At 40.1% G+C, this 19,051-nt stretch overlaps 1 protein-coding gene across 7 annotated transcripts in view; it reads right to left on the bottom strand.

The window, feature by feature from the left end:
- Positions 1-19,051, bottom strand: part of RPRD2 (regulation of nuclear pre-mRNA domain containing 2) — a 97,611-nt gene that overhangs the window by 45,490 nt on the left and 33,070 nt on the right. For all 7 annotated transcript variants that reach the window (XM_042953844.1, XM_042953842.1, XM_042953841.1 and 4 more), the window contains exon 2: positions 1,899-2,028. In XM_042953844.1, the coding sequence (XP_042809778.1) occupies positions 1,899-2,028 (130 nt within the window). The remainder of the gene's footprint in view (positions 1-1,898; positions 2,029-19,051) is intronic.

The following is a 19,051-nucleotide window of genomic DNA, read 5'->3' as shown; positions in this document are numbered from 1 at the left end:
ATGACCCAGCAATTACACTATTAGGTATTTATCCAAGGGATACAGGTGTGTTGTTTCGAAGGGGCACATGCAGCCCAATGTTTATAGCAGTGCTATCAACAATAGCCCAAGTGTGGAAAGAGCCTAAACATCCATTCATCCGTCGATGGATGTTTAGGCTAAGAAGATGTGGTATATATATACAATGGAGTATTACTCAGCAATCAAAAAGAATGAAATCTTGCCTGTGCAACTACGTGGATGGAACTGGAGGGTATCATGCTAAGAGAAAATAGTCAGAGAAAGACACGTATCATATGACTTCACTCATATGAGGACTTTAAGAGACAAAACAAATGAACATAAGGGAAGGGAAGCAAAATTAATATAAAAACAGGAAGGGGGACAAAGCATAAGAGACTCATAAATATGGAGAACACAGGGTTACTGGAGGGAGTGTGGGAGGGGGGATGGGCTAAATGGGTAAGGGGCATCAAGGAATCTACTCCTGAAATCATTGTTGCACTATATGCTAACTAATTTGGATGTAAATTAAAAAAAAGAAAATTAACAACAAAAAAAGAAAGAAATAGGGGACTCAGAGTCAGAAAAAAATCTCAATTCTATTCTCACCTCTTTTACTAAATTGACATTTTACTTTTGGGCAATTTCTTAACTGCACTGGGCTTCAGTTTTCTCATTTTGTAAAAAGAAATAATAAAATTCAATATGCTTCCCTGAAAAGTTAGTCACCGTGAGTTGCAAATAATATTTGTATAACAATTTTGAATTTATAACCTATTTTCACACAAACTGTGGGAGATCAAGAATCACACACTCTACTGACTGAGCCAGCCAGGCACCTCTATTTTATGTACTCTGACGTGGGTATAAACCTGTATTACATAGCACATTCAAGTAGGACCAAAATAAACACCTCAACTTAATAATCCAAAGGAAGGAAAAGGGATCGTTCTGTTTTTAATGGGTTAATACTAACAAATGGATCGGTAATATGCAATAGTCACATTATTTATACAAGTATATAATACTATGCTAGTCAATATATAATTTGAGTTAATATTTAACTATTTTGATTGTTCCATATAATTGTTTACCCTCCAGTTGGGTGTGTATGCCTCTTAAACCAAATAAACAACTTGCAAATATGGGTGAAACACCAAGAAAACACTATTAATACAGAGTAAAAGTAAGATCAAATGTTAAGTATTCCATACTTTGGGAAACACTGCATACAATTTCACTAAGGATGGAATAAATCAATATGAGGTTGGGAATAAATATTTCCATCTCTCTTTAATTACACAGATGTCATAGTGGGTGCAAGATTTCAAAAAGACTGAAAGAAGAAAGGAAATGTGTAAAAGAATATGGAAACAGAAGAAACAGTTGGAAAGTACTCCCAACCAAAGAATATGACCAAGAGATATATATGGTCAAGGTAGTAAAGAGGGAGAGAGTAAGTAACAAACAAGCTTTCAAAAAGGGAAGAAAGAAGGGCACCTAGATGGCTCAGTTGGTTAAGTGTCTGGCTTCGGCTCAGGTCAAGATCTCAGGGTTCGAAAGTATAAGCCCTGCATCAGGCTCTTAGCTGTTGGTGGAGAGCCTACTTCAGATCCTCTGTCTCCCTCTCTCTATGCCCCTCTCCAACTTGTTCTCTCTCTCTCAAAAATAAATAAAAACATTTAAAAAAAAAAAAAAAAGAGAGAGAGAAGAAAGAATGTTTAAAAGAAAAATATGTGTATTAGTGCGAAAGTTACATGAACAATTTGAGCAAAATATCCTTCGGTCTTTAAGCATGTAGAATTATTAACAATTCTTACTAACAGGTAAAAAGGCGAACTAAAATTCGTAATTTTCTAAGCTTAGATCCCAAAAAGCAGTAAGAATTTACTTACTTCACTAGAGCAGCTGCTTCAGGAAGGACATCAGCAAATGATTCACGGAAAATGATTGCGTTTTTCCTTTTGCAGTTCTGGATGACATCATTAGCAAGGTAGAAGAGATTCAAACGGTGGGGATAGGCAGCTAGAAATGACAAAAGACAATAAATTAAACCAAATGAGTCAAATTACACTTAGTTCAATTATTCTAAATACAGTGTGTAAACTGTGTAACTATTATATGGGTATATAACAGATAAACAGAAAAATGAACTAATGGATCAATTTATTGAAACTGGTACCTAAAAACCTTGACTACTTCAGGTCAATTTTCTGTTCAAGGTGCTCCTTGGGTAGATTTCCATTTCACTTTGTAGATGTTTGGCACTAAAAACCTCATTATCTCTGGAGAAGCTAAAATGAAATTGTTCTCCGGAAGCTCAGCTTACTGCAAATACACCAGGGTTAATGGAAAGAGTATGGGCTTTAGAACCACCCGGAATGTGACCTTAGGCAAACTGCTTAACCTCCTCTACATTATTATTGTAGATAGACTCTTTTTTTTTTTTTAATCAACTAGTCCACATACTACTCATACACCTAAATCCTGCTATCTGCTACTTACAGCACTAGGTCCTAGGACAAGTAATTTGACCACACACCTAGATTAAGTTTTTCAAAGGCCAAATCAATCTGCCTTCTAGAACCTCAAGCAAAACCACCCCAAGTTTCATTATATCCTAGACAAGTTTAATACCCTTTTGGATGATCCATCACATTTTCTAGTCTCTCAATATCTTATCTTAAATTCAGTGACCTCCAAGAACCACTCTTCTGTGCATTTTAAAATCCCCTTTTCTGACCATAGCCTCCCACTCCCCTTCTATCTGTTCATCAAGATCTAAGTTCTATATTTTCTCTAACTTTAGTCACTTTTTTTTTACTCAATTTTTTCTCTATCAATTCCACAGTCTTTGATCTATTATTTAAACCATTCTTTTATTAAAATGTTCATTTTCGGGGCACCTGGGTGGCTCAGTCGGTTAAGCGGCCGACTTCGGCTCAGGTCACGATCTCGCGGTCCGTGAGTTCGAGCCCCGCGTCGGGCTCTGTGCTGACTGCTCAGAGCCTGGAGCCTGTTTCAGATTCTGTGTCTCCCTCTCTCTCTGACCCTCCCCCGTTCATGCTCTGTCTCTCTCTGTCTCAAAAATAAATAAACGTTAAAAAAAATAAAAAAAATAAAAAAACGTTCATTTTCTTTTCCTTTTCTTCCCTAATCTAGCCTTTCCATCACATGCATTCAACAAAATCCTAAATCTGGATCAATCTAAATCCCTTTACTGCACCTTTATTTCTGCTCCTGGATTGTGCTGGAGAAAAATCATACCACCAGGAGGACTGAAACCATATAAATCTAGTCTCCTTCAACTGGGCCCTTGCCACTACAATGCTACAGTGCTCCCACATGTTCTTTTTTTTTTTTTTTTTGGTAATCTTTATTTTTGAGATTGAGAGTATGAGCAGGGGAGGAACAGACATAAATAAAGGGAGACACAGAATCTGAAGACGCTCCAGGCTCTGAGCTGTCAGCACAAAGCCCAACATGGGGCTCGAACTCAAGAACAGTGAGATCATGACCTGAGCCAAAGTCGGGCACTTAACCGACTAAACCACCCAGGTGCCCCCCCTTCCACATGTTCTTAATCAGCATCCTCTTTCATCTGCTGTAAGAGTGATTTCAAATTTTTACCACTCTTCTCAAGCCCCCTGTTTCACCACATTCCTTCTCACTCTCAACAGATAAGTTTATACGCTACTCTACAGAGAAAGCAGAAGTCATTGGATGGAAATTCTGTTTTCTCAAAAAAATGTATCCATATTTAAACCCAACCAAATCAACTTACCTGAGTCAGTTAAGATCTTTTAGATTCAGGTATCTAAAAGAGTCCTCACTGTCTCCACTTTAACTCCTGTAACTATACGAGAGACTTTTTTTTTTTTTTTTGCTGTGCTTAAAATATGCAATCTACTATGCTTAAGAATTTTACACAAATTATGCTATTTCATTTATGTTGCCACCAAACAGCAATTACCAAGGTTACCAGTAAATTCCAAATTATTAAACCCAATGAAAAAATTTAAAATGTTACTTCATTGTGGCTTCTGGCACAATGTTATGGTAATGTTATGGTAATTCCTCTTTCCATTTCTGTCACAGCCACCTTCCTGGTTTTCCTACCTCTCTGGTTCCTTCTCCATATATGCAAATATCTACATATATGTGCAGATAGACTGCTCCATCCATGACCATCCTCCTTTAAATGTTGAAGCTCCCCAGGGTTCTCTCCTGAGCACTCTTCTCAATTCACCCATGGCACGATGTTTAAGATTTCAGGTTTTAAGTCAGATAGTTTGCTCCATTCCTGACTTTGTCGCTTATCAGCCTTGGGGTTTTTTATACTACTTAACTCTCCTATATTACACTTTCTTTTTCTTTGTAAAATGACAACTTCATAGAGTTGTTATAAGAATTAAATGAAGGGGCGCCTGGGTGGCTCAGTTGGTTGAGCATCCGACTTTGGATCAGGTCATGATCTCATGGTTGAGTTCAAGCCCTGTGTCGGGCTCTGTGCTGACAGCTCAGAGCCTGGAGCCTGCTTTGGATCTGGTGTCTCTGTCTCTCTCTGCCTCTCCCTGATTGATGCTCTGTCTCTCTCTCTCTCTCTCTCTCTCTCTCTCTCTCTCTCTCTCAAAAATAAAAAAAAAAGAATTAAATGGAACAATGTATGTAAAGCATTCAGGACAGTGCTTAGCACACAGAAAATGGAATGCTACCTGCAAAACCATCCACTTGTACCACTTTAACTCCCACCACTTATGCATCAATGACTCCCATGTCCATAGATACCAACCCTGGATTTCCCTTTATCAGTCAATGCACACACCCACGTCCATGTCTCAGAGGCACCTTGAGCTTGATTTTTCAATATTTTATTACTAATCTTCTTCCTCTTCTGGTACTGCTCTTGTATTTAGCCAGAATTTTAGCAACATTTTTGGACTCTTCCTACTCCATAGGAGACCCTCACCATATTTGATAAGTCTCCAAGTCCAGCCAATTTTTACTCCAGTAATATTTGTCAAAGCTTTCCCCTCTTTTCCTTCTCTTCTTCCTGTTGCTCTTTGCTGGCTTCATCACCTTTTACCTGGACTACTACTGCAGTACCCTCCTAACTGGTACCTTGCCTCTAAGTCCCCTCAAGTTCACTCTCTCAATTGCTAAATTTGCTTCTCATTATCTAATTGTTTCCCATCATATCGAATGTGTCAACGACTTCCAACTGCTCACTGGAAAATGCCTAAACACCGTGGTCTTCATTTATGATCTGGATCTTACCTTCTCTTTCAGTCTCATCTCTTCCCCTTCAAAGTTCTATCTTTAAGGAAGAACTCACAGTTCCCAGAAACCTTGCACATGCGCTCAATCTCTCTCTCTGAATTTTCCTTTTCTAGGAGAACCCATCCTAAATATCTTGTGTTTTCTACTCATCCATGGGAAAAAGTTCAAAATTTTAAATTTAATTCATGACAGATTCTGGTCTCCCCCCATCTTATCTCTACTTCTTCCCCAAACAAACCTCCCCAAACTATTTTAGTGCAATTTCTTCTCAATGTAAAACCTACACTCTATAGTCAAATCACTATTGAAAGTCAGAAGAGTGAGAAAAATTGGCTGAGGTAGCCTGAGAAGATGCCTAAAGGCAGTGGGATTTGAGAAGACCAATCCTGAATGCTTTCCAAACCCTCCGCACAGAGTTCTTGCTTACTTGATTTCTTTAGGTGCAGTTTACTGACCTTAAAGGTGCAGTTTACTGACCTACAATTTGTTCTCATCATCAAGCCCCACCTCCTACCCTTGCCTTACCACCCATTTCAACAGGTTAATTCCTTTCCCTCCTTCAACTCTCAGCTTACATATGACATCTTCCATGAAGCTTCCCCTGACTCCGTAAGATAAGGCCTTTAGTACATCCTGAACCCATACCTGTCATGCATTTATCACATTGTAGTGTACTTCTCTGCAATTTCCACTAGAGTATAAGCTCCCCAAAGGCTGGAATTCTGTCTTGTTTATTGCTAAGTCCTCAATGACTAATTGAGTGTGTGGCAGGTGCTTAAATAATATATGTTAAATGTCTGATGAGGAAGTTGTATTTTTGTAGGCAGGAAGCGTTTTCTATGTGCTAGACATTTTTAAAGATGATACAAATATTTACTTAATTTATTTTTAGAGAGAGTGAGTGTGAGCAGGAGACAGGGGCAGAGGGAGAGAAATAGAGAATATTAAGTAGGTTCCATGCTTAGCACAGAGCCCGATGCAGGACTCAGTCCCTCAACTCTGGGATCATGACCTGAACTGAAATCGAGAATCAGACACTCAACAACCTAAGCCACTCAGGCACTTCAAGATGACACATATATTAACTGATATCCTTACAACAACCCTATGAGGTTGGTACTATTATCTGCATTTAACAGATGGAATGGCACGAACTGTCCAAAGTATGAAGTATGAAGTAAGTAAGTACTGAAGCTGGAATTTAAATTCAGACAGTCTGGGGGCACCTTGGTGGCTTAGTCAGTTGAGCATCTGACTTCGGCTCAGGTCATGATCTCACAGCTCATGGGTTTGAGCCCCGCGTCGGGCTCTGTGCTGACAGCTCAGAGCCTGGAGCCTGCTTCGGATTCTGTGTCTCCGTATCTCTCTTTGCCTCTCCCCCTCCCCCTGCCGCCGCACTCTGTCTCTCTCTCTCTCTCTCCCTCTCTCTCAAAAAGTAAGTATTGGGGCACCTGGGTGTCTCAGTCGGTTAAGCGTCCGACTTCGGCTCAGGTCATGATCTCACAGTCCGTGAGTTCGAGCCCCGCGTCAGGCTCTGTGCTGACAGCTCAGATCCTGGAGCCTGCTTCCAATTCTGTGTCTCCCTCTCTCTCTGACCCTCCCCCATTCATGCTCTCTCTGTCGCAAAAATAAATAAACATTAAAAAAAATTTAAAAAAAAAGTATTAAAAAAAATTAAATAGAGGGGCACCTGAGTGGCTCAGTCAGTTAAGCACCCGACTTTAGTTCAGGTCATGATCTCACGGTCCATGAGTTTGACTCCCACGTCAGGCTCTGTGCTGACAGCTCAGAGCCTGGAGCCTGCTTCAGATTCTGTTTCCCCCTCTCTCTGCCCCTTCCCTGCTCATGCTCTGTCTTTATCTCTCAAAAACAGGTAAACATTAAAAATAAAAATTAAAAAAAATAATAATATTTTTAAATACACACAATCTGGTTCCAAAGTCTATATTCTTAATCACTACTGATTTCTTTTTTTTTTAATTTTTTTATTTTTTGGGGGGGGGGGGGGGGAGTACGAGCTGGGGAAAGAGGCAGAGGGAGAGAGAAAGAATCTCAAGCAGGCTCCATGCCCAACTCAGAGCCTGACATGGGGCTTGATCCCATGACGGAGAGATCATGACCTGAGCCAAAACCAAGAGTCAGACGCTCAATCAACTGAGCCACCTAGGCGCACCAATCACTACCTACTTCTATTTGTGTCTCAGACCAGGACATGGGTTTGGCTGGAAGAACAGTGGGAGAATAGGCAGAGATGACAAATTCTGATGGTTACTATATATTGAGCTAAGAAAGTTTTAACCCTTATTTTGTGGCTAACAAAGACCATGAAGTTTTTATAAAAAAGGGTGTGTTAGAAAAAGCTGCAGGTAATTTTATTGTTTGAAATAATAAAAAGAGCTAATAACACAGCAAGAAAGCAACCAGACAAATCTATAAAGTGAGATATTCTACAGGGCAACTGGCCCAATCCATTAACAAATCGGTGGCATATGGACTTCAAGCTGTATTACAAAGCTGTATGTAATCATTAAGACAGTATGGTATTGGCACAAAAACAGACACTGATCAATGGAACAGAAGAGAGAACCCAGAAATGGACCCACAAATGTATGGCCAATTAATCTTTGACAAAGCAGTAAAGAATATTCAATGGAATAAAGACAGTTTCTTCAGCAAGTGGTGCTGGGAAAACCGGACAGCAACATGCAGAAGAATGAATCTGGACCACTTTCTTACACCATTCACAAAAAGAAACTCAAAATGGATGAAAGACCTAAATGTAAGACAGGAAGCCATCAAAATCCTCGAGGAGAAAGCAGGCAAAAACCTCTTTGATCTTGGCCACAGCAACTTCTTACTCAACATGTCTCTGGAGGCAAGGGAAACAAAAGCAAAAATGAACTATTGGGACCTCATCAAGATAAAAAGCTTCTGCACAGTGAAGGAAACAATCAGCAAAACTAAAAGGCAACCGACAGAATGGGAGAAGATATATGCAAACGACATATCGGATAAAGGGTTAGTATCCAAAATCTATAAAGAATTTATCAAACTCAACACCCAAAAAACAAATAATCCAGTGAAGAAATGGGCAAAAGGCATGAATAGACACTTCTCCAGAGAAGACATCCAGATGGCCAACCGACACGTGAAAAAATGCTCCACATCACTCATCATCAGGGAAATACAAATCAAAACCACAATGAGATACCACCTCACATGTGTCAGAATGGCTAACATTAGCAACTCAGGCAACAATAGATGTTGGCGAGGATGCAGAGAAAGAGGATCTCTTTTTGCATTGCTGGTGGGAATGCAAATTGGTGCAGCCACTCTGGAAAACAGTATGGAGGTTCCTCAAAAAATTGAAAATAGAACGACCCTATGGCCCAGCAATTGTACTACTGGATATTTATCCAAGGGACACAGGTGTGTTGTTTCGCAGGGGCATATGCACCCCAATGTTCATAGCAGCACTATCAATGATAGCCAAAGTATGGAAAGAGCCCAAATGTCTATCAATGGATGAATGGATAAAGAAGATGTGGTGTGTGTGTGTATGTGTATATATATATATACACATACACACACACACACACACACACACACACACACAATGGAGTATTACTCAGCAATCAAAAAGAATGAAATCTTGCCATGTGCAACTACGTGGATGGAACTGTAGGTTCCATGCTAAGTGAAATTAGTCAGAGAAAGACAAATATCATATGACTTCACTCATACGAGGACTTTAAGACACAGAACAGATGAACACAAGGGAAGAGAAGCAAAAACAATATAAAAACAGGGAGGATGGCAAAATATAAGAAACTCTTAAATATGGAGAACAAACAGAGGGTTACTGGAGGGACTGTGAGAGGGGGGATGGGCTAAATGGGTAAGGGGCACTAAGGAATCTACTCTTGAAATCACTGTTGCACTATATGCTAACTTGGATGTAAATTTTTAAAAATTAAAAAAAGTAAATAGAAAAGGCAAAACAAAACAAAAACAAATCAGTGGCATAAAACGTAGTGGAGAGATGAAGGGTCTCAAGAGACAAAATAATCTGATGTAATTAATTTGTGTTCCTGAACTGCACAAAGGTTTGGACTAATCATCTGCAAATGACATTTCTGGATAAACTAAAGAAATCTGAATTCTGGCATTAGATAAAACGAAAATTTACTGAAAAGGAAATTAGAAAAAAAAAAAAACCATCAACTGCTCAATACCTAGCAGGCTATGGATGAAATAAGAACTCTGGTAATTAAAACTTTTTTATAATAAAGAGTCAACCTTTAAAAAAACAAAAACAAAAACAAAAACAAAAACAGGGGTTCCTAAGTGGCTCAGTCGGTTAAGCGTCTGACTTCGGCTCAGGTCATGATCTCACAGTTTGTGGATAAGAGTCCTGCATCGGGCTCTGTGCTGACAGCTCAGAGCCTGGAGCCTGTTTCAGATTCTGTGTCTCCCTCTCTCTCTGCCCCTCCCCAACTTGCGCTCTGTCTCTGTCTCAAAAATAAACATTAAAAAAAATTAAAAAATTAAAAAAACCCAGTAATTACAGTGATTTCATGTTAGAAAAAAAAATCAGTGAAAGAGATCAGAAAGGATATGGAATTAAGGTTTTTAAAAATTTTTTTAATCTTTATTTTTTATTTTTGAGAGAGAGAACAAAGAGAGAGACAGAGTGCGAGTGGGGGAGGAACAGAAAGATACAGAGAGGAACAGGGAGATACAATATGCGAAGCAGGCTCCAGGCTCCGAGCTGTCAGCACAGAGCCAGATGTGGGGCTCCAACTCACGAACCGTGAAATCATGAACTGAGCTGAGGTCGGACGCCCAACCGACTGAGCCACCCAGGCGCCCCAACTAGTTGTCTTGAAGTAATCTGCATTTCAGCCTGGACCTTTCTTTGAATTGCAGACTCAAATATCCAACTGCCTCCCCAACACCTCACCTTGCATGTCTAATTCACAGTTTAGCCTCAACATGTGACCTTCCAATCTCTTCCTCTGAACTGTCTCCTCCTATGGTCTTCTCATCTCAGTAAATGGCAGTTCTTCTGGTGGCTTTTTTCAGCCAAAAATCTTGAGTCACTCTTGACTCCTCTTTCTTTTTAAAAATGAATATTTATTTTGAGAGAGAGAGAGCGCACGCTCCCAACACGAGAGTGGGTGGTGGGGGGGGGGGGGGCGCAGATAGAGAGAGAGGGAGAGAGAGAGAATCTCAAGCAGGCTCCACGCTGTCAGCACAGGGCCCAATGAGGGGCCCAATCCCACAAACCAGTGAGATCATGACCTGAGCCAAAATCGAGTCAGATGCTTAACTGTCTGAGCCACCCAGGATCCCTTCTTTCTCTTTCATATTCTACATCCAAAGTCACAATGCAGATCTCATTAATGCTATCTTTAGGAAGTTACAAATGTGGAAAGGGGAAGATTAGAATAAACCCTGTTACGTTGGGACTGTAACTGGAGTCTTGGTATAAACCTCATAGTTATATACAGAACTATACAGGGAAGAAATGTCTGTGTATACATGTGTGTGTGTATACATACAACTATTTCCTAAATCTTTCCACTGAAAGGCCTAGAAGTGATAATATCCCAGTATCTAATATCTAGATCTTGGTTTCAGAGAACCAGAGCTTCCTGGAGAAATGGCTGATTGGAGGCCAGGAAAGAAGAAGGTTCAAGAGCTTGGAACACCTTGAACCAAAGTAAAAAAGTGCTCAAAGAATGATGTCAAAGGACACAGGCTCTACCTTCAAGGGGTTCCTGCTGGCCAACTCTATGCAATGAACAAGTGCCAAGTGCCAAAATCAGTAATAGTAAAGGATTATAACCACTGAATAAAACAGCAATCCATGAATACATATTGAAATAAACAGATGAAGGGGGAAAGCCCTGCTTTATAATCAAATGCCAACTAACCAATATATAAGGATTGATGGCATTAAAAAAAACCAGCATCTCACAACCATCACTGTAAGAACTGACACAAGCAACAATAATCATGGATGTTAAAGCTAGACAGAGAAAGTTTAATGCAGAACAGGAGATTTATAAAGTCTCAAACTACTTCTCCACAAAACACTCACTTTACAGTGGAGAAACCTTATAGGCAAAAACCATCTTAACCAAGTGACAGAAGTTAACATCACTATTAACAGGGCAGATCATGGGGCGCCTGGGTGGCTCAGTCAGTTAAGTGTCTGACTTTGGCTCAGGTCATGACCTCGCGGTTCGTGGCTTCAAGCCCCGCATTGGGCTCTGTGCTGACAGCTCAGAGCCTGGAGCCTGCTTCAGATTCTGTGTCTCCCCCTCTCTCTGCCCCTCCCCTGCTCACGCTCTGTGTCTCTCTGTCTCTCAATAATAAATAAATGTTTAAAAAAAAAAAAAAAGAATTTTAAAACAGGGCAGATCAACAGTATGTTCCTCCAAATATAACAAGTTAAGAACACAGCATCACTTCTGCAGTATGTTTGTCCAAAACTGTATAACCTGAACCTAATCATAAGGAAACATCAAACACAAATTTTTGGATAGTTTACAAGTTACTGGTCCAAGTCCTTCAAAAATGGAAAGGTCATAAAAGATAAGGAAAGACTGTTCGGACTGAAGAAAAATAAGAAGATGTGACAACTAACTGCTACACAAGACCCTGTACCTTTAACCATTATTGGGGTAACTAGCAAAATTCAACCGGTCTGTAGAGTCCATGGCAGTACTGTATCAGTGTTCATTCCCTGATCTTGATGGTTGTGCAGATATCACACAACAATCATTGCAATGTACTGAACTGTGTCTCCCCAAAATTCGTATGGTGAAGTCCTAAACCGCAGTGGGGGAGGAGGTAATTAAGGTTAAACAAGGTCATGAGGGTGGGGGCCTTATAGGAAGATAAGAGTGTTTCTATAGGAAGAGACAGACACCAGAGAGCCCTCCTACTCCCAACACCCCTGCCCACCATGAGAGGACACAGTAAGGAGGAGGCTGTCTATAAATCAGGAAGACAGCTTTCACCAGAAGCCAAACCTTGATCTTGGGATTGAACTTTGATCTTGGGCTTTCCATGTTCCACCTCAGAAATGTGAGAAAACAGCGGCACCTGGATGGCTCAGTCGGTTGAGTATCCAACTCTTGATTTCAGCTCAGGTCATGATCTCAGAGTCACGAGATTGAACCCCAAATCAGGCTCGATGCTGAGTGTGGAGCCTGCTTAAGATGCTTTCCCTCCCTCTCTCTCTCTCTGTCCCTCCCCTGCTTGTTTGCTTGCACAATCTCTAAAATAAAAAATAAATAAAAAAAGAAATGTGAGAAAATAAATTTATGTTGTTTAACAACTTGTGGTATTTTGTTATGGCAACCCAAGCTTATTAATGCAACAACAGAAGGAGAATATCTTTGTTTTTAGGAAACAGACAATGAAGTATTAAATAGGGCATCATGGCTGCCTTATACTTTCAAATAGTTCAGCAGAAAGAAGTGTGTGTGTATATGGAGAGAGCAGTAAGAGATAAGGAGATACATGTTATTACTAGGGAATTTGGGTGAAACGTACAGGAGGTCTTCGCATTATACCACAACTTTAAATTTGAAATTATTTAAAACAAATTTTAAAAAAATGTTAAACTTTTATTATTGAGAGAGAGAAACAGAGCATGAGCAGGGGAGGGACAGAGAAAGGGAAAGACACAGAATCTGAAACAGGCTCCAGGCTCTGAGCTGTCAGCACAGCGCCCAACGCGGGGCTCGAACCCACGAACCGCGAGATTGTGACCTGAGCTGAAGTCACTCACCCAGGTGCCCCTTAAAACAAATTTTAAAAAATTCATAGATTCCAACTACTACTTACCACTTTGTTGGTCTAAGTCATAATCATCTTTTGCTTTAATTATTGTAGTAGCCTCCTAACTGGTCTCCCTGCTTCTACCTTGCCTCACTTCAGTCTAACCTCATCTCAGAAGAATGATCCTTTTAAAATATAAATCTGATCATATTACTCCACTATTTAAATCCCCTCCAATAACGTTCCCCTCCTTCAAGATCAAAATCTTAACAATGTCTTGTAAGTGCTAAACAATCTGACACCACATTATTTCTGATCTTCTGTCCTGATCACCATTCATCCCATTCCAGGCACCTTACTGATAAAAGGCCTGCAGCACACCTGGCCTATGCAGGGTCACACCCACCTCAGGGTCCTTTAAGCAGCCTGCTCCCTCTGCTTGGCACATTCTTTTCCCATAGAGTCTCATGGTTTACTCTCTCATCTCATTCCCCCCACCCCCCGCCATTGCCTTTAAATATTTGCCTAATTTAAAAAAAATATTTACTTGGGGCGCCTGGGTGGCTTAGTCAGTTGGGTGTCCGACTTCGGCTTAGGTCATGATCTCGCGGTCTGTGAGTTCGAGCCCCGCATCGGGCTCTGGGCTGACAGCTCAGAGCCTGGAGCCTGTTTCGGATTCTGTGTCTCCCTCTCTCTCTGACCCTCCCCTGCTCATGCTCTGTCTCTCTCTGTCTCAAAAATAAATAAATGTTAAAAAAATTTTTTTTTTTAAATTAAAAAAAAATTTACTTGTAAGGATATTTAGTACAAATAATGACAGTGCCACAGAAATACTTAAAGAAAATTACACCTTTTCACAAAGAATCCATATCTTCTCTTTAAAAAAGATAAATCCTGGGGTGGTTCAGTAAGTTAAGCACTTGACTCTTGATTTTAGCTCATCTCATGGTTCAAGAGTTAGAGCTCCAAGTTAAGTTGGGTTCTGCGCTGACAGCATGGAGCCTGCTTGGGATTCTCGGTCTCCATTCTCTGCCCCTCCCCAGCATGTGTACATGATTTCTCTCAAAAATAAGCAAATGTTAAAAAAGAGAGAAATGTTTAAAAATATAAATCCTCCAACTTCCTTAAAATCACTAGGTAGATTTGTTGAGAGTTAACAAGAAAAAAATAATTATCTGGAAGAGCATCAAGGTGGTAGAGAGAATACTGAACTACAGAGAATCATTGGGAGTGCCACAAAGATCCACAACTGTGTAAGGACAATCATCTATATCTAAACTGCGACACAATGAGAGTGAAAGGGTGCTAATGCCATCAGGATGTGTGGTCACCTATGTGTAGGGCTGAGCCAAGAACTAGCTTCTGTAAAATGAAGGCATTCAAACAGTTTCTAAGACTTTTTTAAAAAGCTAAAATACCATTTTCTTTCTCTTTTGTGAACTAAAGATAATGAACAGTGCTGTACTCTTTAGAAGTCAGACCTGGTGGCTCAGTCGGTTGAGTGCCGGACTCTTGATTTTGCCTCAGGTCATGATCCCAAACTCATGGGATGGAGCCCAGCACTGGACTTTGCACTGAGCATGGAGCCTGCTTGAGATATTCATTCATTCATTCATTCATTCATTCATTCATTCTCTCTCTCTCTCTCTCTCCCTCTGTTCCTCTCCCCAGGTCTAATTTAAAAAAAAAAAAAAAAAAGTCAGAGACACTTTGTTTACTAGGCCTTTAAAAAAAAAAAAAAAAAAAGAGGGGCATCTGGGTGGTTCAGTTGGTTAAAAGCATCCAACTCCTGATTTCAGGACAGATCATGATCTCACTGTTCATGAGATTAAGCCCCACACTGGGCTCCTGCTGACAGCATGGAACCTGCTTAGGATTCTCTCCCTCTGCCCCTCCCCATGCACATGCATTCTTTCTCTATTTCAAAAATAAATAAACATTAAAAAAAGAGAGTGCTTTGATATTTTGCTTGGGGGCTCAGATTTACAATGAAGCTTATCTGGAACAGATTTATCAACGAACTTAAAATCTACCTTAACCTCTCCCTTAATGAGATGTTCTTGTTGGGACTGGGGAAACATGTACTAACTCAGTTATACTATTGTTATATAAGAACCCTGGCAATCTATGTGCCATCCCAACAAACTAAGTCTTACACTAATATCACACAAATGAATGTGATATCCTAATACAGAAATTACAGATCTCAAGAGCTATACATTACTGGAGGTCACACTGTATTCGCATTTAACTTAGAATTCCTCGGCTTCTAGTTTTACTGCTTTACAGTGCATTCTCCAGACTACTGGGAATTCATCCTACAGATATGCCTGCTCCTATGTACAAATCTATGTATAAAAAATACTCTCTGCAGCACTATTTCCAACAAAAGCCTAGAAATATCCTGAAAGTCCATTAATAGGAGATTGGCCAAATAAATCATCTACACTCAACTGAACAGCACATAACTATTAAACAGAGGACATTCAATAGTTCATTTACAACCTTCTCCAAGATATAAAGGGAAAAGCACAATGACGTAGTATGTCACTATATAGGTGCACAAAAAATACAAATAAGCATACATTTTATATTCACAGAGAACACCTCTGAGAAGATAACAAGAAACTGTTAATAGTAATGCCTCTGCAGAAAGAAGAAACCAAGGATCAAGAGAAGCAGGGGCTGTCATGATAAAGGAATTCATTTTTTTTACTGTATACTTTTTGGAATTTCATTTGGGCACGTACATTACTTACGTGGGCACGTACATTACTTACGTGGGCACGTACATTAAAACGACCACTACAGGAGCACCTGGGTCTCTCAGTCGGCTGAGCACCCGACTTCGGCTCAGGTCACGATCTCACAGTTTGTGGGTTCAAGCTGCTCATCAGGCTCCATGCTGACGGCTTGCTCAGAGCCTGGAGCCTGCTTCAGATTCTGTGTCTCCTTCTCTCTCTGACCCTCCCCCGCTCACGCTTTGTCTCACTCTGTTTCTCAAAAATAAATAAATGTAAAAAAAAATTTTTTTTAAAAAGACCACTATACTGCTACATTTTAAGCCCTTTCTTAATACTGCTAAAACACTTTGTGCATAGATACTGTTCACTTGGAGTTGAAAATATCCATTAACAAATGTCTCCCCAGCAGACCATGAGCTCCTTGAGCACAGTGGCTTTGTATCCCAATGTCAATCAACTATTTAGCAGGTATACAATAACTTCTATCAGATAAACAGATACTAACCAAAGCCTCACTTCTAAAATCACCCCCCATCCAGACCTCATCTTCCCTACGCTCCAAACTATCTGCTTCTCTCTCCTATCAATTAACCCCAAATGTTCTGGGTTCTCCTAGATAACACCATGCAATAATCTAAGAGGAGAAGAAATCTTTTACTCCTGTCCCTTGTTAACCAAGTCCATCTTCTATAAATCTATTATTACAGAGTCTTAAACAATCTGCACCATTGCACTTTTATAACATTTATACTCTTTTGAAGTTTGACCTAATTTCACCATTATTGGTGAAAATGCTGACGAAAAGAGGAAGATCAAATAAGCAATGTAATCTGTTCTACCTTGGGTGCTAAGGATAGTCCTGTCTCAAATCCACGTATCAGAATTCTCACTCCTTTCAGAGGTTGGTATTGTATAAAGAAAACAGAGAGTTAAGCATCCGACTCTTGATTTCAGCTCAGGTCAAGATCTCACAGGTCATGAGTTCGAGGCCTGCATTGGGCTCTGTGCTGACAGTATGGAACCTGCATGGGATTCTCTGTCTCCCTCTCTCTGTCTGCCCCTCTCCCGCTAGCATGCACATTGTCTCAAAATAAACAAACTTAAAAACTTTTCATTTAGGAAACAGAAATTGGACCCAGAAAGAGATCAAATTCTACCTTACTTACTAACTGGGTTATTATCTTGACAAAAATTACATGTCTCCAAACCTTGATTTCTGCATCTTAAAATGAACATAATAGTTCAAAAGGCTTTTGGAAGGAATAAATAATGTATGTAAAATACATTTGTCGTATATACTACTGTTGCAGAATATTTCAAATATTTCACTAAGAGTACTTGTTTTTTCCCAGTTTTCTTTTTTTTCTAAGCTAGTATATATGAGGTAAGTACAGGAAAAAGTACCATCTAATTAAACTAAATTAAGGTATGTATGGCAATAGTTTCTTCCTTTTTAACTTTGGCCTCTGAAAATGGAAAGAAAACAAGCTTTGTGTTTTTTAGCTCCTCCAATCCCAGGACTCCCTTGCTCTGCTCTGGCTGCTAACATCTAGGAGGCTCATGAAACATCTAAGCTGCCAAAAAAACAGAGGCCTGATCACCGGGAACTCTCATCTTCAAAGAAGTCTTTGAGCTTCAAGTCAACTGTTTTCTTCTCAGCTGACCTCAGAAACATTTGTTCTGATTGCAGTAACACTAAGTATAGAGATTCATCTTAATTGTCTAATTGCTTCTATCTAATAACTATGCAGAATAACTATGTACATATCATTTCATCAGCAAAATGTTTTAAAAAGTTGATTATAACCCAAATTCTGCTACTACATGACTCAGCACTGGCTAATCACATGGCCAAGCTGTTTGCTCATAGATTTAAAAATTGTTGGGGTGCCTCGTTGGCTCATTGGCTCAGTTTGTTGAACGGCCAACTTTGGCTCGGGTCGTGATCTCACAGTTCATGAGTTCAAGCCCCACATCAAGCTTGCTGCTGTCAGCCTCTCAGCATGGAGCCTGCTTTGGTTCCCCTGTCCCCCCTCCCGCCCCCCACCCCCACCCCTTCACCACTCGTGCTCACTCTCAAATAAATAAATAAAAACATTAAACAAAAATCTGTTCTGGAGCGCATGGCTGGCTCAGTCAGAAGAGCATAAAACTCTTATCTCAAGGTTGTGAGTTTGAGCCCCATGTTGTGAGTAGAGATTACTTAAAAAAATTTTTTTTTTACATTTATTTATTTTTGAGAGACAGAGTACAAGTGAGGGAGGGGCAGACAGAGAAGGAGGCACAGAATCCAAAGCAGGCTGTAGGCTCGGAGCTGTTAGCACAGAGCCCGACACGGGGCTCGAACTCACAAACCGTGAGATCATGACCTGAGCCAAAGTCAGACGCTTAACCGACTGAGCCACCCAGGCGCCCCTAAAATAAATAAAACTTTAAAAAAAAAATTTGTTCATGCTATTCCTTCCATCTAAAATGACCTTATTTTGGGGCGCCTGGATGGCGCAGTCGGTTAAGCGTCCGACTTCAGCCAGGTCACGATCTCGCGGTCCGTGAGTTCGAGCCCCGCGTCAGGCTCTGGGCTGATGGCTCGGAGCCTGGAGCCTGTTTCCGATTCTGTGTCTCCCTCTCTCTCTGCCCCTCCCCCGTTCATGCTCTGTCTCTCTCTGTCCCAAAAATAAATAAAAAACGATGAAAAAAAATTAAAAAAAAATAAAATAAAATAAAATGACCTTATTTTTCTCTTTTCATTTACTTGACTTCTCATCTCAAATCCCAAGTCAAATCTCTGGTCCTCAATGAAAGAAAGCTCCTGAAACCACTTCCATCTTTCTTCGCTCTGAACACATACTGTTCTTAGATTTAATATGCAGTGTTTCACGAATTAGCTTTTCCTTGGCTACACTGTAAACTCTTTGAAAACAGAATTATACCTTTTACTTCTTTTCTATCTTCCGTAGTGCTGAGTATGAACTAGCCTTTTAATATGTATTTGTTGACCACCTGCCCGTCTGGCTTAGTCTAACTTGAGCCCAAGGAAAGATTATTCCTATTCCTTCAATGAGTACTAGTACAACTATTATTCATATCAATGAAAGGAAATACCAGTGTGGCTGATCCAAACAACTTAACTTTCCAAACATTTCCATTGTGTGTTTAGAACAGATCATATCAATTATTCAAACAAACTTACCTTGGTAATTACATGCTTAAGCTTACATCACAACAAC

This window comes from Panthera leo, chromosome C1 (genome assembly GCF_018350215.1).
Source record: "Panthera leo isolate Ple1 chromosome C1, P.leo_Ple1_pat1.1, whole genome shotgun sequence".
NCBI lineage: Eukaryota > Metazoa > Chordata > Mammalia > Carnivora > Felidae > Panthera > Panthera leo.
The sequence above is the reverse complement of the archived record's forward strand: the minus strand, read 5'-3'. Positions and strand labels throughout refer to the sequence as shown.